Source organism: Rhyacophila brunnea, unplaced genomic scaffold (genome assembly GCF_057557595.1).
Source record: "Rhyacophila brunnea isolate RB1 unplaced genomic scaffold, BYU_Rbru_1.0 scaffold_2, whole genome shotgun sequence".
Classification (NCBI taxonomy): domain Eukaryota; kingdom Metazoa; phylum Arthropoda; class Insecta; order Trichoptera; family Rhyacophilidae; genus Rhyacophila; species Rhyacophila brunnea.
The window spans coordinates 17198642-17225230 of NW_028232859.1; the positions used below are offsets into that span (position 1 = coordinate 17198642).

A 26589-nucleotide genomic window follows, 5' to 3' on the forward strand; every position below is an offset into this window, starting at 1 on the left:
AGGTTGTGGATTTGGTCTGCACACGCTCGACCAGGTAGAAACCCGGCTTGGTTTTTCCTGAGGACGTGCATTATTGGGTCCCTTATTCTCATCAAAATGATGTTTGCCAAAATCTTTCCCGGAACACTGAGTAGCGTAATGCCTCGGTAATTGTCGCAGCTTAGAGGGTCACCTTTTTTAAGAAGTGTGATGATTTCACCGTTCACCCAGTCCCTTGGGCAGCGCTCTTCTTCCCACACCTTTGTCATCAGATGAAACATAGGGTGCAGGATTGCGCTCAAGCTGTACTTGAGGAATTCAGGATGAATCCCGTCTCCCCCCGGTGCCTTTCCGTTCTTGAGCCTTTTCACAGCCGATTTTATCTCGGTGTGCGTGGGCGGGCAATCGGAAATGTCGGTCGCTCGGGGAATGTCCAAAAGTAAAGCTTCCGCAGATATGTCAAAGGGATCCAAGGGGGGTGGGCGGTTCAGCACTCCGCAGAAATGATTCTTCCAAATCTTCTTGACGCATTCTGCGTCAGACTCTATTGCTCCACTGGGACCACGAATGGCTCCGGGAGTCGGTGGTCGCCTGCCGCAGACTTCACGGGTGATTCGGAAGAGTTTCCTGGTGTCATTTCTGCTTGCTGCCTCCTCTGCCGCTTCAATTTGCCGGTTCATAAAATTGCGCTTGTCCAACCGCACGGATCGTTTGACTACCCTGTCTTGGGTCTGGTAGTCAGTCCGGCGGTCCTCGGTTCGGTCGGGGTCTCTCTCCTCGTCTCTCAGGGCTTTCAGCCTGGCTCGTTCACCAATTTCAACCCACGTTTCGTCAGACATCCACTTTGGCTGCTCACTCCTTCTGGTACCAAGGACGGTACGAGCCGACGACACAATCGCACTCTTTATGAGGCTCCAGTCCGCCTCAATGAGGTCGGATTCAGATTTGTGCCGCTCGTAGATACGATCTACACTATCTCGTACAGCAGTTTCGAAGTCGGTCCGAATTCTTCGGCGTCGGAGCTTCTCAACGTCAATTCGTTCGCACTTTGGAGGCCTCGCCTGGCGACTGAGTTTTACTCGGATGTTTCCAATAAGTAACTCATGATCGCTATGGATATCGGCGCCTCTGTAAGTACGCACGTCGAGAAGTTCCTTTCGGTGCTTCAAGCTGTATAAGAAGTGGTCAATCTGCGTCCTCGTGCGTCCATCAGGAGACGTCCACGTATATTTGTGAATGTCTTTGTGGGGAAAAACAGTGCCTCCGATTGCAAGCTCGTTCAGAGTGGCGAATTCTACGAGCCGCTCACCATTATCGTTGGGGTCACCGAGGCCGTGTCGTCCCATCACCGTGGGGCCAAGCGCCGGGTCTGCTCCTACTCTCGCATTATAATCCCCCATTACAATCACGCGGTCTCTTCGGGGGATGGCGGAGACTGCCGCGTGGAGAGAATCGTAAAAAGCATTCTTTGTCTGCGCGTCGGCATCCTCAGTGGGGGCGTAGCACTGAAAGACGGTCAAGGAGCTACCAGGCGTCTTGAAGGAGGCACGTATCAGTCTCTCCGAGATTGGTTCCCATTTCACGAGGCAACGGGCCGCTCTCTTTGACATCAACACTGCCACTCCCTGGCGATGGTATTGCTCCTGACCTGAGTAGATAATAGAGTAACCCTCAATCAACTTTCTCCCGGCTCCTTTCCAGCGCACTTCGCTCAGCCCTAGGATGTCCACACCATAGGTGTGCATGATGCGTGTGGCGTGCAGGTCCTTTCCGGGGGTACGCAGGGTGCGAACATTATATGTCCCAATGCGCATACTCGAGTTGTTAGAGAGGATTACTCTACCTGTTTCATTGTCCATTTCCATGCAAGAAATAAATAAGAAATAGAATAAATAAGAAATAAGAAAAATAAAAATAGAGAATAACACTTTATTTATATCTCCACGACAGGTGATCCATGCTATAAACGCAGCGGCTGCATTATTAATAGGTTTACCTTTGATTTCAAGATTCAGGTTGCGCCGAAAAGCTATATTTATCGTAAAGTTCCAAGGTGGCCCTGCTCAGAATCGAGACATATTTCTTGTATTGAGAGCGTTAAATTTATTTGTGTTTTAAATGTTTTTCGGGAATTTTTCTTCAGTCTTTTGACTGCAGGTGTATTGCTCGCACAAGTCTATTCTAACATGATAATGGCGGCGCTTACATCGAAAAATAATTCATTCAAACAATAATAAAAGCCAAAATGTGAAAGTAATATAAACAATGTTATGAACGTGTGATGAATATTGTGTTTTAATGTTTTTCTTAGCTAGTTTAAAATGAATCTGTGAACGAATGCTGCAAGAAATACGAAGAAAAAGTGTTTGAATATATCAAGTGTTTGAATGCTTCAAAGTTAAATAACGTGTCAAGTAAAAGTGTGATAAATAATTAAATTCAAGCATGAGGTCAATTTAATAAAAATATAATTTTTCATTTAATTAATATTATTTTGGCTGAATTTTAATTTATTTAGTACGTATATGTACAATAAATGTTTACAGTATTAGTATTCAATATATAACTGACGTTTCAATCAACCTTAAAAATACGTAAACCTAAGAAAATAGATACTAGCTTAATATTGGTTGAATAATAACTTGGTGTAGAACAAAAAGTATAGTATTTATTTTCTTTTACAAATAAGTGTGATTATTATTATTACCTATTGTTTTTTTTAATTAGACATAATGTGTTTTAAGTTTCAAGGAATTTTTACACAAAAGAAAGTGTACGGAAACATTTTTTTTATTAATGATTTTGTCAAGATCAGTATAATTTTGTCGACAAGATAGGATGTGATTTTATTCAACCAAATAGTTGTAAATGGTATTTTCCCTACATTCAAAATCGACATAAATTGGCAAAAATAAAACACTAAAGAAATTATTTGCAGTAATATTCATTACAGGCTACGTATATTATATAAATTCATTTATTGGTATTTTGTTTTGTGTTCTTTTTTATCAACGTCCCAAATTAGTATTTTATATATTTTGACATAGAACGATTAAAACATGGAGGAATTTAATAAACAATAGATCGATAAACTGAAAACTTTAAAAGAATTTAATCTGACAAATATCGGGATTTCTAAGTCAGTCTACATAATCAGTTGATTAATGCTCTAAGCTCTTCGGTATGGTCTCAGCTAAGCCGGGAATTAATTCCTCTTAGTTCACTTTCTGTGACATAATGGTGGAGTCCACTCAGGACCTTTTTACTAATTTAAAACATGATTAATATATTATATGTATACTTTTCTATACATAGCTTAAACGCGTTTAATTTTTGTTCGGCGTTTCTATTGTGGTCGTCCATGATCCCGTTTTATATATATCATTTTTTATTCGCTACATATACAATTATTCATATGTATTATAAATAATTATTACTTATATAAAAATCTTAAAAAGCATGGCCACAATATTTATAAAAGTAGGCATTACCTACCGTATGGCAGTTGTTTCGGGCTATAAACCCACGCTCGGAAGGACAGTAAAATAATATCTCAACAAGTAACGTAGGTATCTTACTGTTGTGGTTAAGTTACGGCTTATTTATTTACACGGGCTTATTAATAATCATCAGTGTACTCGCTACTCGCACTAATACAGACAGGTGGCAACACGCCGAATACTAATGCGTATTACTAATTCGGTTTGTTTACACGTGGTGGTATTAGTGCTAATGAGCCACACCAATTCCGTCTAAACAAGCCTTTAGGATGTGCTAATTGATATCATAAATAACCTAAATATAGTAAAGTTAACAGAAAACGTTTTTCAAAATAGTTCCAAATTTTGTCGGTCTAATTTAATTCTTAAATTTCTTATTATTTAGTAAAATATATTCACTTGGTCACTCTTCATAAACCGTTGTCTTCAATTAACACAATGCATCGTTGCAAACACTCCACCCTGTCGCAAAGCACGTGATTAGCAAGTTATCCATTGGCTTTTCGCCACGACAGATTCGGGTACCGGTACTCGCAAATCGTAGAGAAAATAGCATATTGAACTTCTGGTTATCTAAATAATTATCGACACGTCTCATTAAATGTTTAATTCGTTAGTCGCGGTTGAAAGAAGCGGTAAACAATCATAAAGAACGGACAATGTTTATACGCTTTGAAAGTTTGTTTTCAACTACGTTGAAAAAAATATAAATAAATTTAACTCATAAATCTAGATGAAATACAGTTGTTTAATACTATTGCTAATATTTATTTTATATTCACAACCGAATTCATGTAATATATACATATGCAAGCGAGGAGGTACTAGTTGCAGTTCTTGTTGCAATATTGGTGTTCTTTGGTGGGCGAGCAAAAGTTTTAGTATGATGAGTAAAGTTATCAATTATTATTCCATGAATTCTGCACGCGAAAGAATATGAATTATGTTGTCCAGAAGAATGATTTCGAATTTTTTGAATTTCGAATTTGAAGAATTCAAAAAAGATTTCAATTTTTTATCTGAATTTTATTGATTCAATTAGGTGAAGTGAAGTGAAGAACTATTCTGATAAGAACGAACATTTTTTTTAAGTTGAAATATATAATAGCACGAAAATATGTTTTTACCTACATATAGGTACCTACCTACATTATATATGGTAAAAATAAGGAATTTAATATATTATGCAAATAGCGCTCTTATGTTTGAAAATAAAAATGAAAAAATGTTGATTATACCTACATAATTTTGAAAAACACTTCTGAGAAAATATATTAACCAATAGAAAAAAATCTTTTTGAAAAAAGTAAACCAGCCGGCTGGAATCGAACTAGCATCTCTTGGGTTTACGCCGCGTCCGCGCATTATCCTCTATGCTACGAAGTGACATACTAATTGCCGCAAATTTTAACTATTGGCCTTTTTAATACCTGCTTATCAGCGCTCTTCCAAATCAAGCTACTTTGACAATCGGTTTTTGTTTATTAAGTCAAAGTAGGTACCTACTACTTCAATTACTAACCGACGTCACGGATTTCTCCAATATTTTTTATGATGTATTTTACTTGAACTTGCTAATAATTTTTAATTAAACATTTCTTATATTCAACGAATAATTCACAAGATTTAAGAATGTACCGTTCTAATTATTGAACGTACACAATTTTGAAAAACTCTTCTAATTAGAAAGTTTCAGAAATGTTTTTCAAATTGTTCAATAATTAGAATGGTACTTTCTTACATCTTGTGAATTATTCGTTGAATAAAAGAAATAGTTAATGAAAAAATGTTATTAAGACTAATGGTAAAATTAGCTGTCAGTATTTTGTCATTGCTGATTCGTTTACAGCAAGGTTTATACATACTTTAACGTCACATGAGATTCTTTTCTTGTTAATTCTCTCATAGTTGAGGATAGCAACCAAGATTTTTCACCCATATTAGTTCTCTACTTCTCCCAGAGCAGAGTGAAGGTTTCCCCCAGAAAGCTCCAGCACGCCGGTGATCTTTCTCTGCCTCGTCTTCCCTGGAGTTTATCCAAAACTACCTGTCGCTGCAGCTTATCCTGTCCACACCAAACAATATGTCTAAAAAACTACAGAATGCATCTTAGACATATTGTCGAGAGCCGTTCTTCTATCTGTACTTCCTGGATGGTTAACTGGTTCATTTTGTGCACTGTTCAAGAAATACAAAGCATTCGGCACCAATACTACATTTCTAAGACATCAATAATATTTGTATTCTACTCTCCTGCCTTCAGGATTCACGACTCGACACCGTACAAAAATATGGATAACGCTAATTTTTTCCACATGAACGATTTTCGTAGCAATTGAAATTGTCCAATTCTTTCATATTGTGTTAAGATGTGTCATCGAATTTTTCGCAATATATGTGCGTCATCTTATTGCTGTTTTACATCCGCCTTTTCCACTAATGGTCGATCCCAATTTTGTATACAAAGTCGTCCACTGTTTTGGAGTATACAAACTTGCTACTGATAGAAGGTTATCCCGATTGATAACCATTAGAATAATAATAATCGGAAATATGTTTATATTATTTCTTTGTTATTTTATCATTGAACCATAAGTTATTAAAGATTCCACTGATGCCAATTATTAATATACTTTGTACATAGTATACTAAAGTTGATCTTTGCTTCAGCACACATATTAGAGTGACAATGAATCCATGTTTGTGTCATGTAATCAGAATTCATGAATTGATATTATGATCCGCATGCAGACATTTGTATTGCTGATATAAGCGTGCTCCCGCTAACAAATGGTTAATAAAATTAAAATAATGTGAACAAGTCATGCGTTTATTATGATCTCGGTCTGAAATTAAATCTTTCGCGAGATTCTCGCTGGCTGGAAGCATTTTTCCACATGCAGGGTGTTCTTTGTCGTCAATACGAGTGGAAAATTTTATTTTCATCAGTCAACTTCTCAGAGGTAAACTGTGTTAAGTCATATAAATATTTTTATAGTGTGAATAATATAATCCAGTACATTGAAACGCTAGGCATTCTCACGGATACACATTGATGTATTATGCTATATATTAAAACAAATTCGTAAATTTAACTGCTTATGCAGATACAAAAGTAATTGTTCAAATTTTACAACATATAAAACAAGACAAATTTTATGTATCATTTTATAAAATGGTTGCCTACTCCGGGAGAAGCATTTTGGCTTTAAATTTTTTAGTTTTCAATCTACAAGTCCAATCAGTGGTTTTGTGTCTCGCTATATGAAAAAGACTAATATGTAAAATTTGTTATTTGAGATAATCGTAATAAAAAGTAACACAATTTTTTCACTATATTTATCTCGGTAAATTTTAATAAATATTGATGTGCGGAAAATTATTAGGTTTTATTATTAAAAACGTAGGTACCTACTCACGTTTTATACGCGCCCTATTTTTATTAACGTTTTTATTAGCTCGTATTCTTGTTTGTCCGGTGGTTGTTTGTCCATTACAAATCTTGCAATCGATTTTTAACTAACTTCCCGACTAGTTAGACATTTTAAAGTTTTATAATAATATATCAGAACACGATACCAATGCATTCTTTTAATACTTTAAGCAGAATTGAATTAATTTTCAGTTAATTCTGTTTTCTATTGAAAGTTATTTCAGAAAAATCCGTAAAAAGTAAAAGACTATTATTGGTTGCTAAGGAGGTAGTTCTAGCAACTAAATTATTAATATATACGTGCGTTACTACGGAAATCAAAATGAAATGTCATAATGAATTTTCAGTATTCTATATTTTGTTTGTTTTTTATTTACTTCATATTAAGTACAATTTTGAGCATATTGAGCATAATAATTCAACAGAAAATTTAAAAACGTTGTATATAAAAAGTTCTTTTTATCTTGTAATTATTTCAAGTTTGAATTCATTTATTTATATTAGTGAATATTATAAATAATTACGTAATGAAACCAATACGACAAAATAAATAAAATCCACTCAAAGTGCAAGTAAAATATATAAATATCCGAAACTACTTAGTTGAATACCATCAGCTTTCTTCCAATTAGCATTACCAATTACAGGGTAAATCTGTATGTTGAAAGAACAAATATCTGGTTTTCCTGATTTATCAATCGGAATCAAACAGACCAATAGTAGTACGAATTGCATAGTTCTCATTTACGCAAGGTATTTGTTAGAAAAATAAAGATCTGTTCCAACTGTTAAACTACATATTTAATCTTATCTAATGTCAAATAAAAAGTCAATTGGATAAAGCCAAGGATGGTATCAACACACCTTTAAGTAATGAAGTCTCCAAATTTTCTACTACATAAAACAACCCTCATTAAATTACTAAGTATCAAAATTAAAATATATTACCTATATTATCCACATGATTTCACTTTTATTATTGTTAATGATGTAGAAATACAACGAAGCTTTTTTTAACGTCTAACAAGTTCAATGCATTGTCCTCTGTCTCAACTTTTCAAAATATACGACGATAATTTTACCAATATAATTAGACGTCGTTAAGTATTGACAGATCGAGCGACATGTCCAAAAAAATAGTGATGATTGACAACTTCTAGTAAAACCTTCACGTTAAATAAAACAAATTTAAACTGGGAAAACATAATAATATTATTCGTTTTCAAAGGAAAATATATATATTATATATATTTTCCTTTGAAAACGCTTTGAATTAAGCGCCAGTTCACTGATTGTATACATACTCACATGAGTAAGTATTTAAAAAATACAAAACATTAAAACAAATTATCTCTATTTCCAAAGAGAAAAAAATGTTCGACAAACCCTAATACACTAATAAGCTTGGTTAAAATATTTTTGGCAAAGGTGGAATGTCAAGTGAGGATCTCTTTCAGAACTCTCTGATGTACTACGCACATATGCTTGTTACAGACAGGGCGATGCCCTTGGCTGTCTGCTTTTTAAAAGCATCAGAGACTATAAAATACAAACAATAACTCTTCAAAATGTCATCAGCCAAGAAATAGGTCGTAGAATTATAATGGCAAAAAAATCTTCTACGATTTATAAAGACACTTTAGATTAGTACTCCGCTCAAAAAATTACCGAAATGATCGGAGTGATAGCCCTTCAGAGTAATAATACTAGAGAGAGGGTGTTATTTGGCTATATATAGCCATTTTCTTTGCGTACGACGGACAGTAGAACCTCAATTTTATTATCATTAACTTACATATGAACGTTCTACCAATTTGCTTCTCACTACGTCTACCAAATTTAAACACAACACAGTTAACCATCTTTTCTACTGACTTAACTAATAATATTGACCAGTACCTTTATATTTCGCATAAAAAAACTATAAGAAATTTCAGCAACACGTACTCCCGGTTTTGCTCTTAACACATAAGTCAAATCAATATTTACCGGCTTCACTAGCTTATTCTAACGCATATTATACGCGTGCTGAATGTTTCCTCACTCGCAGGTGTGGTTAGTTTTTGTTCATGCCGTGGAAGATGGTAGAAAACTGTTTATCTTAGTAAGACTGATATTTTGAGGAGGGTCTAAGGAGCCGTATTCTACAAAGATGATATATGAGAAGTAAGGTACAACCACGGTATTGTAATGTACAGTAGCCTGTCTAATGATATTGTGACGAATTCATTAGACATCCCATGTGACATTGATGATAGACACAAAACCGTACCATCATAAATATGCCGGAAGGGAAAATTAGTTGGTTGGACTTTGTAGAAAGTTACTCAGCAATAAAACTTACGACAGATAGAGATAGGGTGTAGACCTTTCTTGCAGGCGACCAAGGTCCACATTTTGTTTTAGTGGTGTCGATGATGATATTGCACGTAGGGCATGGTGTAATTCGTACCATATTCCAATGGAAATATTATTTAACTTCGAAGAGCAAGAAAAATTTTCTCTGTGAAGATAGAGGCTATAATATATATGAAAGCGAACCTAAAAATTGTTGCTATTTCCAAAGATAAAATTAGTCGCAAATAATTTTGCATTGCAGATTCATTCGTAGAAAATTCACATTTATATGTGTAGATTTATTTGTCTATCCACACTGAGATACAAATAAGCCTAATTTATGTATATTGAGACATTATTATTCATTTGAACTATCACGTCAGTAAGTAAACAGAACAATACGTCAAAACAGATGACCATTTTTTTTTATCATTAATGCTGTGAAGACGCTGAACATTTTAATGTTTTATAGTTACTAGAGAAATCGTTATCAAATAATGTTGTATTTCATAATTTTAAAAATTTATTTGATTAATTTAGGTATTTCTATCTACCATCCAAACAGTCGTTTTTTTTGAAGTTTTATCGACCTAAATCAAAATGTATTAAGTAATTTAATACAATTTATCTCCGGGAATTTCCATTGCACCGAAAATGCATATTGTGAATAAAATGCACGTATTTATTTTTATTTATTCAGACAACACAACATACAGTGATGAAAATAAAATTTAAATATCAACATGCTGTGATTTGGTATGCGGGCGTGAATCATCCGAAGGAAAATAGATCGGCGTCGCCCTCGCATTTAGACATCCAGAATAAATTTAATAAATCGATGTCAGAGTACTACTCCTCCGTTATTATTCAACATCACTTATACAATATTTGATTCATTCTTTTCGTCCATTGATGCACTTTTCAATATATTAATAATTACTTAGTAGTTTTCTTAGCGAAATCATAGTACGATATACATAGTAACCATGGCGCTAAAGTGACATTGTTATGCGCCTTTGACGTTGATGTTCTTTATTTAAATATTATTATAGACATAATTAATTGCTTATCATAGAACAGAAACAATAGCAGCTTAAAATGTCAAAAATCTCATTGATGGTAAATCTTGGCAAAGGTGTAATCTTTTTCAGTATTCTCGGAATGCGGAATGTGAAAAAATACACATATACATAAAATATATTTAACTTCTTTACTACTAAATTAATATAAAATACATCACTAAATGTGAAATATATTTACAAAATTATTATTCTCATTTAATTATTAGAGAAAAAAAATTGTATTAGAATCACCGATTTTAGGAACCGGAAACAGTACTGATCTCGGAAACCCCGGGACTGAAAATTCTGTTTGTGATTACAATCCTAATGCCAACACTGTATCAGCGTAAAAGCTAGAGTTAGAAATGGAAACAAAACCAAATCCTTAATAATTTTAGAGCCGGAACCCATGATTTGGAATCTTAAAAACTCCAAATCGGAACATTACGGGGTTCAGGAGGTTTATTGTTCTTTTATTTGTTGTCATCTAACACTCATGCTGAAGTCAGATATTCAAAAAAAATGTATTTAATAAGTAATATATTATTATAATGTCGGAATATATTATTAATCGACGTGATAAATTTTTTTTTCATTTTTTTGTACTATTGCAATTAAATAACTGCAGATTTTGGGTACCCATATGCTTCATATGGTAAGAATATCTTGAAAAAATAATATTTTTGAGTTGATACATTAAAATAAAATATCCATGACATACCTATAACTAGTAAGTGGGTAAGTATGTTTTTTAACCGCACCTTACCTGAAATCGTAGTTCCGAGCTTTCATTTGGTGCAACCGAACGCCGTCTGATTTTTCTATAAAATATGAACTAAACTTTTAACTCAAAAAATGCTCCCGAATAAAACAGTCAATATATTTTGTTTGGATTTAGATCAGATATGATACAGAACTTTTGTCTCAACGTGGAAAATTTCTTTAAAGTTTGCTTCTTCACGCATATTCGGTAGGTTTTATATATACATAAAACATACATCATTTTGAAAAACACTTCTGAGAAAATATATTATAACCAATAGAAAAAATCTTTTTGAAAAAAGTAAGACACCCGGCAGGAATCGAACCTGCATCTCTTAGGCTTACGCCCCGCCCCGTCTACGCATTATCCAATATGCTACGAGGTGACATACTAATTACGACAAATTTTAACTATTGGCCTTTTAATATTTTAATACCTGCTCATCAGCGCTCTTCCAAATCAAGCTACTATTGGTAATCGGTTTTTGTTTATTAAATCAAAATAGGTACCTACTACTTCAATTACTAACCGACGTCACGGATTTCTCCAATATTTTATGATGTAACTTACTCGAACTTGCTAATAATTTTTAATTAACAATTTCTTTTATTCAACGAATAATTCACAAGATTTAAGTACCAATCCAATTATTTAACATACATAATTTTGAATTTATATACATAATACACCTAAAACATATATTATAATATATATATTCTTCTTTTCTTTCTTACTTTCGATCATGTCGGATCCTAATAGGATCATATGGGCCTCCACAGAGTGGAGGTTTGTATTGACAGATTTTGTTTTTACGAGAAATGGATGTCAGCCACGTGCTCAACCTATTAGGTCCATACTATGACTCATACATAAATTGAAAAACAATATGTGTACTTGTCAGACCCAGGATTCGAACCCGAGACCTACGACGCAATAGGCCAACGCTTAAGCCATCGCCACCATAAGCCACCGCGGCCATCGTGGGTGTATACATATTAAGTAATAATAAATGAATATACCTAATGACTAAAAGTGTATTGCATATGTTAAGTATTGCATAGGCCACATGCCAAAATACTTATAATGGTTTTAATATGTGTTAACGTTCCATCAAACTTGTGACGAATCGATTTCCTTCGGAATGCCATTATTTATTAACATTCAAAGACGACTGCATCACATTTATTTATAATTTATTCCATCAGTTTTCTTTCTGATACTTTCACCAGGTATCATTAATAATTATGGATGAATCTGCATTCATACGTACCAATTTCCCTAATACAAATTAACATAAACTTCCACATTTTTTTTTGAATAATTTATATACGCCATACGTAACATTTTCATATTATCACTAATGCACTCTCAAAATAAAATAAAATTATTCTAAATAAATATTTAACAGAAATTAAACACAGTGTGTTTACATTTTGACCACAGTCTGACCGATGAATATTTTTATTGAACCATATTTTAAGACGAAATTTTCGAAATGGAAAAGTTAAATAAAATATGTCAGTTTCGTAGTATAAATACATTATACTAGTTACAAAGTACGTTATAAAATTATTTAAAATTGACGGTTCAATCCAAAGTTCGTTATAGAGGTAATTAAAATGACTTTGTTGCCATCACAACAAATAATAAGCCATAAAAGTCTATATGATATTAAAAATTAACTAAATGATAATACTGGTTAATGTACGACGATTAAATTATGCAGATAATATAATTATATATGTATTTAAACATGATTGATTGATATTTATTTTGTTAATATTTTTATATAACCAATCTTATGAATGTATCGGTATCACATGAGCTAGGAAAAATAACATGACTTTTAGATGTTTGCGAAACAATTGAATCAGTTAACACACAATCACTGCTAACCTTTCAATTACCTTTTAATTACCACATTTAAATAAGACGTTAATTATATCTAATGGCCAACGACTAGAAACGCGCCAGTCGCGGTGTAAACACTAAATGAGTTAGCGGACAAATTCTCTATTAATTCTTCTTTTTTTTGTATCCTAAATAATCCTAATAAGATCATATGGGCATCCACAGAGTGGAAGTTTTGTATTAAACAGATATTTGTTTTTACGGGAAATTGCTTGCTCTTGCTCAACAACCTATTAGGTACATACACTCCAAACACAAATTTAAAAACAAAATGAATATTTGTCAGGATTCTAACCTGGGACTTACGACATTTTAAGTCGACGCGTAAGCCGCTCAGCCATCGTGGACGTGACAATTGATTAGTTATTTAAAATTAAATGTAAAAAAAGTTCAATAAAAAATAAAACAGTAGGTATCTCATTTAACTATTGTGATTTTCCATCAAGAGATAAAACTAAAGAAGATTAATTACATAAATGATGTGGTGTAAAATAGTGATTAATAATTAAAATTAACGGTGTTGACAAAGTACCTAAAACATTCTAAAAAATAATATTATCTAGAATGTTTATTTTCTGAAAGGTTCGGGTGAAAGAATCCTCTGACGTAAACGACCATTTTCATCTCGTGTCCAACATTTTATTATTTCTTCGGTCTACTTCACTTCGATTCCCTCCGTTGCATACTTTGGCCACTGTCACTTTTCTACGCCAACTTTACTCACAACGCCTATGCGGTTTTTTACACTACATAATTTGAGAATGTAAAAATTTTGCAGACTCATTGAATTTTGTTACCTGCATCGAAATGATGATGAGAACTTTTTTTTTGTTTTTCGTACCTGCGTATGCCGTTTTTGGGTGGAAAACAGAACAAAATAAAACGACTTAATAATATTATAATAACTGTTTAATTTTTTAATTAATAAAGTCTATCCTTATCTGTGATATACAATTGTTTGATTTATTTATTTATTACCATAACGGCAATTTCTCGTCAACAAATGAATCATAACCAATATTAATTATGATGAAAACGTAAGGTGCTTTCAAACGACTAGTTTGATGATGTCTAAAAGGACCTTTAAAGTTACAAACATACCGTCTCTGTTCTGGCAGAATACACTAACTGGAGAATACTAGTTTTGAGTAATTTGACTTTGAAGTTGTTAAAATATTTGAAATGGTCTATCATGTGAGTTTATTAAGTAATCGTAAAAAGGATGACTTTAAAATAAAGACTGTTTGTTTATTAAGAAGATTTCCAGACGATAAAGTTTGAAATAAGGAACATTTTGGTATGACTAACTCAATATGTAATTTTTTCGAATTACTGGCTTCTGCCAGAACAGTGACGATTCATAAATCGTAACAGTCAAACTGTGGCTGTTTTAGTACTTGGTTTATTTTTTTATACGGTAGTTATCTCCATTATCGTGAAATAATTAGCGCAAGTTTTAAGTTATCTATAACCTTTTCAATTAGTAATCTGCTTTCAAATCTAAAAATATAACTAAATCATCTGTAATGGATGACCTTTTTCGACGGTATTAATAATCGAACGCATCATCTACAAACCTTTATCGAAAACGAATTGAATACTGAGTTAGACTAGTTTTATATTGATAATTGTTTTTTTTTACAAAAATTAATAGGTTGAAAAAAACATAATTTTATGATAAATATTACGTATAATATTTTTTTTAAATCAGGTAAAAATAAAAAATGTATCACATTATTACTTTTTATTCAACACTAAATAGATCCATCCATCCACGGTGGCCTAGCGGTAACGTCCCGGCTTATAATGTCGTTGGCCCCGGGTTCAAATCCCGAGTCTGGCAATCTGTCAAATTAATATTTTCTTTTTTGGTGTGTTTTAAAACCTAATAGATTAAGCAAGTGGCTAATATCTATTTCTTCCACTTCCACCCGTAAGCCCATATGAACATGGTGAATTAGTAGTAGAATTAAATAGACACAAGGTTTAAAAATATTAAATTATTTTTATTGAAAATGGATTATTTAGAAATACGTCGGAAAACATACTTCACTTGGAGAAGGCTGTAATACCTCAAGAACGCATATATTATATGAGATTTAATTCTCACGAATCATAGCCATGTCATGTTTGTAGTTCAGGGGGTAAAGCATTCACCCAAACAATGAAAAGATGTGAGGTTTGACTCCCACTTGGCATATTTTTTTTTCAAGAATGTATGTTTTCCGAGTGTTTCAAAATTCTAAATTATGTATTTTCAATAAAGAACGTATTTTAAATGCTGAAATGACTAATTGTTTTTAAATAAATTTAGACTGTTTTGGGAGAAAATTTAACGTTTTTTGTTATTTTTTAGTTTTACTGATACCTTCATTTTTTTAAATAATAATGAGCTATATAATATAATGGTGTCATTTTTCATTCATATTTTTTTAAACCTTATGTGCAAATATTCTCAGTATAATGGGGGTAATATTGATAGAGTTTTTCACGAGGTATGGTTATTGTTATTAGCAATTATCCCAACCATTGATATCCCATACCAATAACACAATGTGCATTGTTATCGAACCGCGGGACCGAACCCATCATCCACGGTTTCAGAGACGGTGTTCTACCAACTAGCCCACGTTAGGTGCTTTATTAGTTATCTTTATTTAAATCGATTTTATATTTTTAATTTTTCAAAAATAATAATATCAAACTTAAATGTGTTTATATTGTAGTCGATTGTGCAATAGTCATGTGAGTAGATAGTATAGGTGGGTACTTGTTAAATATAAGAATAATACGAGACAATACAATGCAGAAGTAGTGGTGGGCAAATCGAGGCAGGCGAGTAGCTAGCATCTCAAAGGTTAGCGTCGAAAAGGATGGATCGGCGCGGAAAAAACGCCGCGACGCTAAATTTAGTTTCCGGTGCAGCTCTGGCGTTCGCGAGTATGCGTGCGAGTCTACTCACCTTGCGATGACGTCATGAGAGATAGATAACTCGCCGTCGGCCGAAGACGACTGCGCTGTCCAATTCACCTTTTTTTTGTACAGGCCCGCTCGATTATGGGCGATATTCATTTTTTAACTACAGTCGAACTTGGTTAATACGAGGAAGATTGGACCTACTGAATTTGCTCGTTATAAGCGTTACTCGTTATATGAGAGAATATGTATTTTTAAATGAGCGGTCACATAACACAAAAAGTCGAAAATAAAAAATCTGAAAACCATCGTAAAAATCCCCGAAAAAAGCATGGCATTCATAAACTACAAAATAATTTGTTTATTGTAATGAACGCTGGTAGGTACCTACTGACTTCACAAACCTTGGATTTTTTTACTTATTTCAACCATATGCGTGGATACTTTTTCAATATTGTCGGCGAAAACACCAATTAAGTAGGTACTTAGACACTTAACTAGTGTCATAAAAGTAATGCGAACCCGGCGGCATCGTGTTCGGTCGGATTCTATTGCTAAGGGTCGAAATGTTTTTAAACGATCAACACACTAACAGTTTTAAGATTTTTTTTGACCATATTTTAGCTCGGTATATACGATAAGTTGCTCGTAGTAACAGTGAATAAATGTATGGTGAAAATTATAAACTAAAATATCAACGAATGTTTCCTCATTAGGTACATCCGAGATCTAGCTATATCCGTGATCGTAATAACCGAGTGCCACTGTAAATATTATGAGTTATTATTTTACAACAATTTTCTTATACCCGCAATTGGAGTATATTTAAAACAATGTATGCCCAAATTATCAAATTTTTTATGATACCTAATATAAAAAAATGTATGCAGACATTAATTAGTAATCATTATAAAATATTAAATCGAATTAACGGAGTTGTATACAAACAAGTCTGGAAACCATTTTATATAACCTAAAATGAATGCCAATCTAATTTAATCTATAATTTTACAATTTGTTAAACATTAAATAATATACTTACATAATATGGATATAAAGGCAAATAACCATCGCAATATATTGGAGTTTCTTTAAAATTATCAGCAATTATTAGTATTTAACTGAAACATAAAATTTACCGGATTTTACAGAAATTCGACCAGTTGATTTTTTATTAATTTTAAAATAATTTGAATGTGGAATAATAATAAATACCAACTACAGATATCTTCAATGGAACAAATTATGACTTTATTCAGAATAAAAGAACAAATAACTTTATAATAATACTTCTGTATGATATAAAATTACTACATTATCGTTATTATGTGTATAGGTATACGGCATGACTAGGTAATCATAATAATACTATATAGTTTCTACAAAGTTAACTGATTATTTAGGCATACTTATTTAGAACACTGTCTTCATTTTCATTAAGATGAATATGGTATACTGAAAAACAAATAAACCAATAACATTATTAAAACTGTATTATTTTATTGAATTAGGATGAATAACTAAAATATGTAATTCTTTATCACCACTTTAACACCATCACGTTATTATCATTGCAATAGCTTGTTAAATTGTTTACATTTTCCTAAAAACGTGATAGTACAAACTATTTAAAAGACATTAAAGTACAAAAGGTAACTTAGTAATAAATCCTTTCTCGTTTTTCGATATTCAAAGATAGTACATAATTATTATAAGTTTGCTGTGAAGTAGAAATACTATATTATTGAAAAACATAGTAGGTTTTCAACTATTAGCATATTTAATTTTAAATATATTTTAATATATTTATTATTATAGATTTAATATTGTTTTGTTTGTATGGAAAAAATACAACTGGATTATTATTTTTATGATAGGTAGTTTTATCGTTCATAAATGTCAGAATAATTAGATACATTGTATTGTTTGTAACGACGCCTACACATAACCGTGCAAAGATTCTTGGCAGTTGAATTACAGGTGGAAAAGATGAAAATCGAGTGAGTAAGAAGGAAAACAGAGACTAATATTTTTAGTGGTAGGGCGACTTGAGCCTGTGCCGTCCTCTTCGCGATGCGTATGCTCCTCGACCGGTGAGAGATCACTGTTTGGCGTCCCTTAGATCAGTTCGGCGATAGGCGTCGCGACGGCCGCTCCACAATCAATTCCCTCCACCAAAAACATCTCCTCAGCCGGCTCAAACACGCGCATTCTTCACGCATTCCTGTTGCACTTTAACACTACCGTTGAACGTCCCTTGCTCTGTTACAACGTCAGTTATAGAAGTTTAGCCTGGATCAGTAGTAAAATAATACAATATGCTATTATAATATAACCACGTGTGTTTAATAAGAAACTAAAAATATATATTTAACTGTTTTTACTTTTTCATCTTTATAGCATTAAATAAAATATAAATAATTATAATTAAGTCCCTCTAAAATTAAGTTCGAAAAGTATTAGCCCTTTGTATGTTTGTGTACAACATATTTTAATGTGATATTTTAAGTTTTAATGATAAGTGCGCGAAAAATAATAATACGAGTAGAATGTGGCGGTGAAAATCTACTGTTCCAAAATGAAAAAGAGAATTTTCATTACAAAAGTCAATGAGACAACATTAATTGTGGATTCCACGTTTTGTGATAATTATAACAAATAAATACGAAGTCTAGAGTATCGTTGCGTTGTGTTGACATCTGAGAGAAAATGTCTTTCTGCAGGATAACAGGATGCAGCCGCGGCCTGCCGAAGCCGAACTACTTCCCTTTGCTACCACCGATTTCCCCGGCAGATGCGCGACGCTTTTGCCGTATCACAGGGAAATCATATGGCTTACCTTCTCATCATTACATACCAGTGCTGCTTACCGAAAGCTCAGCACATAAAGCTAAGTGCAAGATCACAAGTATATCGGGAGATCTATTACCGCATCACTATGCGCCGGAAATCATATATGGCAATCGAAAACATGCGATGCTTCCCGATTATAGATACGTTTTCCCGGTTCTCGATGGTTCTAACGAAGCACAGAAGTGCCTCATAGATTTGATGAACACAAAACATCTTGAAGGAGATAGGAAATACGTTTACACTGTTGAAGAGAAAAAATGTGGCCTTGTGTTTCCTGCAGGATTAGAAGCCGCTGTTAGGGATGGAGATGTCCGAGACGTTATGCTGGCTAAAGATTCCGATAGCATTCTCATCAAAACGAAACAAGGGCGTAACGTCTCAATGGGATTTATCAACTTTGAAGAGGATTTCCAGCTGTATCATGGGGAAGGACCGAACGATAATACACTTAAAGTAATCGAAAACGAAGAATTGGAAAAAAGAAAAATACGAAAGCGTCACGCAAATTTGGCAGGAGTCAAAAATATTTTCGAACAAAAAGATAAATTAGTGGAGATTCAAGAACAGAAAGAGGAAAAAGTAAAAGAAGCAAGAATCGCTAAGAAGGTTAAGAGAGAAGTTGTTAAAGAGGAAAAAATCATTGAAATTCAAGTAACAGAAAACAAAGTTATTGAAACTAAAAATTCAGAAACAAATATCGTCATCGAAGTTAAAGTGCAGGAAGAAACAAAAAAGACAGATACTACTAGTAGTAAATTGAAAAAAATAGACATAGAACATTTAAGATCTAATTCGAGTATGATTATGTCGAGTGGTGATTGGCGAGATCTAATGCAACCTTTAATAGAATCGTGGGATTGGGATACTTTTGAGAAAGAAGCTGCCGCTGCAATGGGGATACCTCGTATAACTGCACTACCGCAACCCATCAGAGCCACTCCATTGCAATTGCCCGCTGAAATGCCTAAAGTGGCGACAGAAATTCTTGAAATAACAGCCGGCTTTGAAAATGTGCCAGCTATTGAACCTTTCTCTCCCGTCACCGAGACGCCTGACGTTGAATTATGGGCACACATCAAAAATATACCACCGGATAAATTGGAAAAGACCGCCAATATAAAAGAAAAGTTAATAGATATCGAACAACAGTTACCATCCATGGATGAAATACCAGAAGCAGTCAAACATATTGCTAAAGGAACAAGTGCTCAACTTAATAAAGTTACTGGCCTTACATTGGATATAAATAGTGCCAAGAAGTTTATTCCTGGCCAGGTTATAGAAACTGCCATTGGGGAAAATTTTGTCCCAGGCCAAACAGTTGCCACCCCTGCAGGACCAGTATTTGTTCCGGGATTTACTGTTTTTACACCTAATGGACCCGCTTTAGTACCAGGCCATACATTCATGGATAAGAAAACTAACGAACCAATATTTGTGGCCGGTCAATCAATGGAAACCTCAGACGGAGAACGATTTGTTCATGGCCAAACTATACGCTTAGATGACGGAACTCTGAAGTTTGTCGAAGGCCAAACTATTATGTCATCCGAAGGCCCTAAATTTGTACCAGGAAAAGTATCTCAAGCGGATAACACCAGAAAGACATTCATACCAGGTCAAACTATTATTACTAACGAAGGGCCACAATTTGTTCCTGGACAGACACTGCATAATGAGCATGGAGAAATATTTGTTCCGGGAAGAAATGTGCACTTAGACTCTGAATGGCAATTTGTTCCTGGGCAAAATATTCAATACGAAGATGATGTTAGATTTGTACCGGGAGCTACTTTGAACACCGATCGTGGTCCTAAATTCGTTGCCGGGCGAGCAGTAACATTGAAAGATGGCAGCCCCGTTTTCGTTCCAGGAATCACCGTAGAGAATGATGGAGGTGTTAATTTTATTCCTGGAACAACTGTAGAAACTGTAGATGGGCCTAAATTTGTTCAAGGACAAATTGTCAAAACTCCCCATGGTGAGCAGTTTATGCCAGGAAAAACAATTGTTGGGGAAAATGGAGAAATTGAGTTTGCAATTGCACGATCTGTAAAGGATATAGTTTTCATGGAGCCATCAGCTACAGGATTAGCAATAGATAGTTTTTCTATGTGTGTAAATAGTGAATCCGTTTGCGTTTTTGGACATATGGTTCAAACTGAAAAAGGAATAGAATTTTATCCTGGAAATAATTGTCCAATGATTGATGGTAAAATTGTTTCCGGCAATTTACTGAAAAAAGACGCTGATGGCGCAAGGTTTGTTCCCGGAATGATGATCGATGGTGGCTTTGTTCCCGGTCAAACTGTTTTTACAGAGAGTGGAGAAAAGTTTGTTCCCGGACAAGTAATAGAAACATCGGATGGTCCTAAATTTGTACCCGGTAGAGTAATCGAAACCAAAGCGGGTCCCAAGTTTGTTCCTGGTCAAACGATCGACACGGAAGAAGGTCCTAGATTTGTTCCAGGACAAATAGTTGAAACAAAAGCCGGACCTACTTTCATACCAGGTCAAGTCATTTCAACTAGAGAAGAAGGTTCACGCTTCGTTCCAGGTCAAGTGGTAGATACTGAAGAAGGACCTCGATTTGTTCCTGGAAGAGTAGTGGAATCCGGTGACCGTGGGGTAACTTTTGTTCCCGGTCAAATAGTTCAAACTTCGGAAGGTCCCAAATTCGTCGCTCCTGATCTTGTTGAGGGCGAAGAAGGTCTCGAGTTTTCAGTCCAAAGCTTTGTTGTCACTCCAGAAGAACTTAAATTGTTAAAAGTACGAAACGACTCTGCTTCTACACAGGGCGAATTGAGTATAGACTCAAAAATGTTGAGACAGCTTTCGGAAGCGGGGATGTCAGTTGGACGACAGGTACCAGCAGAAGTACCAGCCATTGATATTGTTTTGGAACATACTAAAAATTCAAAAATGTTGAAGTCATTCGTTTCTGATTTTGGATTCAAAGATGACGTCGCAAATCAATTGATGACCATAATAACATCGATTGTAGAGATGGGTGCAAATATGAACAATAGGAAAGATGACGAATGCAGTTTGAAAAGTACTCAAGTAATAAAGCAAAGAAAATCATCTGTAGAACTAAAAAGATCAAATAATAGAAACAAAAAGTTACAACGTTTGGGATCTATTAACGAAGGTCAACAACACCAGGATAATAATGAGAATGTAAAAAATGCTATTGCTGCTGCTGTACTTGCTGCAATGGTAATTGCTGAACAATTTGACCAAGAAGATACTCATAATAATAAGGATAAATATAGAAGCGTCCTCAATTCGATCAACTCTGTTTTGGGTAAATCGTTGAATGAAAGTTTAGTTTCATCTATGTATGATATTCTACAGACAGAAGAAGAAAAAGAGGAACTTTGCAAGCAAATAATGAAACATTCATCTCAAAACAAAGTAGAAATTTTGAAATTAGCTATCAATAATGCGGACAAAAGTATCGTTGCTAATGAGAATATTGTAGTAGAAAAACTGAGTACAGTTTTGCGCGATGAGAAGAGTTGCCTTGGTCCCGCATTCAAAAATATATCTAAAACAAGTTCAGAACTTGTTCGAAACGTATTGCAGAACATATCTGAAAGCGCGTCGTCCTTGGCAACAGAGCAGCAAGCCACCGAGACCCTTCAAAAAGCAATTGTTTCGGCAGTTAGACAGACAAGTGATATCAAACTTAATCAATTGATGACAGAAGGAAACAGTGAAGATTTAAAACAGCTGTTAATACAATCTATCGGATTGGCTAAAACGTTGGGAATGCAAGATGTTGCATCAACTTTACTTACTGTAGTATCTGACCCTCAGAGTTTGAATAAATTATCTGGAGATCACACCACTGTTGACATATTAAGACGGTTGACTGTGATGAGACAACTAGCAGAGCGACGTCCAAGCTTACTATCGGCCCTGAGAAAATTAGAAGCCGACCCAGAATTGGCCAGAACAGATCCTAAGCTGAGAGAATTGGTTAGAGAAAGTGCTGCATTAATGATTGTGCCAGAAGAACCTCCTTTAGAGACATCTGCTGATGTTCCAATTACATTATTCCAAAATGAGAACAGTTTGGCCATGGAAGATTTTCTTCTACAGCGCAAAAAGCATCCAGGAACTGTACTTATAATGAAAAAAGGTCTTCAAGCCGTTGTACCTAGGGAATCAAGTCGAGCAGTTCTTACAGGCCAAGTTGCTTATACGCTTCTTGATGAAAAGGGAATCAGCCATTTTGAACCACTCCACGTTTTCTCAGCACTTCGATTGAACCAACCGACGGCGCATAAATTTTCTATGTATTGTTGTCAAGTGGCTAAAGATGGTGACGAGTTAGACAACTCTTCTGTGACAGATGGAAGTACTATCAGTGATGATATTCGCATGACAAGATTAGGCGGATGGGTGAAGTCACAAAAGGGAGTGGTTTTGGACAAAGAAGAGAGTTCTCATATGAACGGGTTTGCGGACAGTCTTGAACACACACCGAGCTTTCGAAAATTAAATTCAATATGTGAAATAGAAAACATGGATATTGATGATAATAAGGTAAAAATAATAATGAAACGTATATATTATACATAATTTTACTTGCAAAAAACTAGCGAATTTATCACAAATATTCTTAAATTAAAAATATTTTTAGAAACCTATCTCATATTCGAAATCAATACAGGTGTTTGAAACATTCAAGAATATAAACAAATCTATTATTTGCAGTGCTTATTTTTCATGGGATATTGATGGACATATTAAATTTCTTTTTCATTTAAGTCTTCGGCTACTAACTCGTATACATATTGGAATTCGTCAAATTAGTACGTATTTATTTATTCTTTCGACATCGATTAATGAAACATGTTTTTCAGGTCGACGATGTTGTTGTGGCGAGCTGTGACTACACCGCAGTGGGTGATGATGAAGTGTCCCTAAAACTTGGAGACATCGTTGAAGTATTAGAGACATCAGCGCAAACTGGCGCCAAGTATGTACCTATATTTTTTTATTATTTTGAACTGGTATGAATAACTAAAAGCATCTTTGATTGAGTGTCCACTACCTGCATGTTTTTTTTTGATTACGCTTAGCTAAATATTTATTGTTGATTAAACACTCACTGAAAACACAACAAATGAATAGAGCGTGTGGTTTCTGGACTTTTTTCATTTCTCGAGATTCGGGATTCTCGAAACCAAGAATATTTCGATAAATCGTCATTATTACGAAATGACCTCCTCTTGCTAATTTTTCTCGAAAAATGTGAATTCGAACAATTTCTGAAAATCAATTTCTTGAGATTCGAGATTGGCCTTTATTATTTCTCGAAAATTATCGAGACGAGATTTCTCAATTATCACCTTTACAACTTGAAGAATAAACCATTTTCAATAAAACTTCTACGACAAAAAAATCTTTCAATGAGACAGGTGACCTGAATATTTTTCATATGATTGTATTAATTTCTTTTTTTTTAATTGAAAGCGAATGATTTCATTACGGTTTGTGACGTCCTGTGATATTCTCAAAAACCTGTTTATGTTTATAATATAAAACTAGAGACGGTACGCGAAAATATTCCACTCCATCACCTTCTTATGTAATGTTCATAATCTATTTCAGTTAACTTAATCATACAAAATTACTCCAGCCATTTGTATTCTTAATAAGACAGCAATTTATATAAAAGCTGTGAGAAGACGTATTTTTTTCTTTCAAACGCTAAATATTGGATTTAGTTGAGTGCTCAATAACAGTGTGCTTTATACTAATTTATTCATTACGCGTTTACGATTACATTCGGAAGAAGAAAAAAACGTATTAATAATATTAATATACTTACATATTATTATATAAGTAAATATAAAATAAAGTGGCAAAATCAAAGGAATATTATAAATACAGAATTCCATGACATTAGTAATTGATTTACTTGAACCTAGAATAAATTTAATAAAACACGTAATTTATTGATTAAATTGGCGTCTATGTGATAAAACTTTTAATAATTCTAAGTACATTTATTATTTAATATTTAGAAATAATAATAATTTCTCCATAATAATTGCCTCCGAGGTTTATGTCCAAAGAACAGAAAAGTTATTACTCGGCTTGCAATCAGAATATACGCTTTGACAAGAACATTATTAAATTATGATAAATCCCAATTTCAAAAAAGGACAACATAAAATACATTATAATAAAAAAACTTTATTTATCATTCGTCAAATAATACCTATATCAATATCGTTCAATGAGTTATACCGAGTTTGTTGAATTTGTAACTTAAAATTACATTATATTTTACTAACCGTATAAGCTAGATTAGCAAAAATATGAAAAACTGCCTAAAAGGTGAAGATAGGTGACTATGCAACTAATATACTCAATAAGTTACATATTGATCGTCACAGATGTAGTAAATATAATAATATGTGTGCAGTTATATTATGTCATGTTAAGCATGGCCCTTTGTTGGTCATATAGATAGATAGATTCATTCGCATTTTTTTTAAGTTATACTTCCTTTGGCGCGTTTATGAAATCAGATCAGAGTGTATTTTTGGCGTGTGACATGTAACACATAATTTATTTTTTCACGCGATAAAAAACGCACTCGATCGGATTCGAACCAACGATTGTTCGGTTATCGGCCGAACGCACTACCTTTACGCCACGGTATGGTACTGCAATCGTGACGATTATACAGTATAATATTATAGTTTAGAATTGTTCCGTTACCTAGGCAGCGAATTTAGTATTGTCAGCCATTTGCAATTCCTTACGTAAACAAACGATTAAACGTCAGACTGACAGTTGGTACTTCAAAAATAAAAACAACGAGAAACCATTATATAATTTAGTAATATAAGTTAAGGTGTATAGAAATAAACCAACGGCGTTCCAATAAGCGATCCCTTTTCTTGGGTGTGTAGTTTAACAAGATAATTAAGAGCTAGTCGAAGACTCTAGTTTATCATAAGTTTTGTTTTTGTTTTGTTACGCCAAAGAAGTATAACTTCTAACGCGCGTACATACGTACACACACAGATTGTTTTTTAAAATGACAACAGAACTGCATGATGATTTATCTAGTTGTATGTAAAATTCTTCAGATATTCTTGCTGTCCTTTAACACACGAGACGTTTAATGATAAATGGTAACAAAACAGGGAACACCTGTAAAAATTCATCTTTGTCTATTTCAAAATAATTTCGAAGTTTAATTTTATATTTCTTTTCGAATCCGCGATCTGCCAAGATTGTGAGTGAAATGATTCTCACAGACGGCAGACCTACATCATAAATCCGTTTTCATTCTGCAAAGTGAAACAATGGAGATATTTTGTGTATTTCTGCTTAATTACAAATGGGTATCATAATATGTGGGATGTTATTACGTTATAACTCCTAAAAGTATACAACGGTATACAAATCGGCTCTAAAATCTAATTACAATAAAATACGAATGAATGTAACTTATCTGAAGAAAATGTGTATTTTTATTTCAATATCTGTGTATTCTGCTATTTTACGAAGAAAGAGGTATCTCCAAATAACGAAATATTGGCAAAATCAAGAATAATAATTGTAAACTATCATAATCTCATTGCATTAAATGAGTAACTTGCTATCAAAATTGGACAAACGCCACCTACTACTCATGTTTTAATTGATTATTTTAGTGCATGTGGTGTTCTTTTTTTAAAAAAAAATACCAAAAGTATCAAAGACGCTCGTTTTCATATAGATTTTTGAGTTTAAAGTTAGTATATAATATGAAAAACGAGCACTTTATAACCCATGTTTGCGAATCTCCTTTAAATTTTCATA

The 26589-nt window shown here is 33.7% G+C and overlaps 1 protein-coding gene across 13 annotated transcripts in view; it reads left to right on the top strand.

Annotated features, from left to right (window-relative positions):
• Positions 1-26589, top strand: part of Obsc (Obscurin) — a 153706-nt gene that overhangs the window by 31117 nt on the left and 96000 nt on the right. For 7 of the 13 annotated variants that reach the window (XM_085946599.1, XM_085946605.1, XM_085946602.1 and 4 more), the window contains one exon: positions 23628-23743. In XM_085946599.1, the coding sequence (XP_085802725.1) occupies positions 23628-23743 (116 nt within the window). Of the gene's footprint in view, positions 1-17940; positions 23308-23627; positions 23744-26589 lie in introns of those variants that run through there. The other 6 variants (XM_085946613.1, XM_085946595.1, XM_085946597.1 and 3 more) reach the window with 1 other exon arrangement.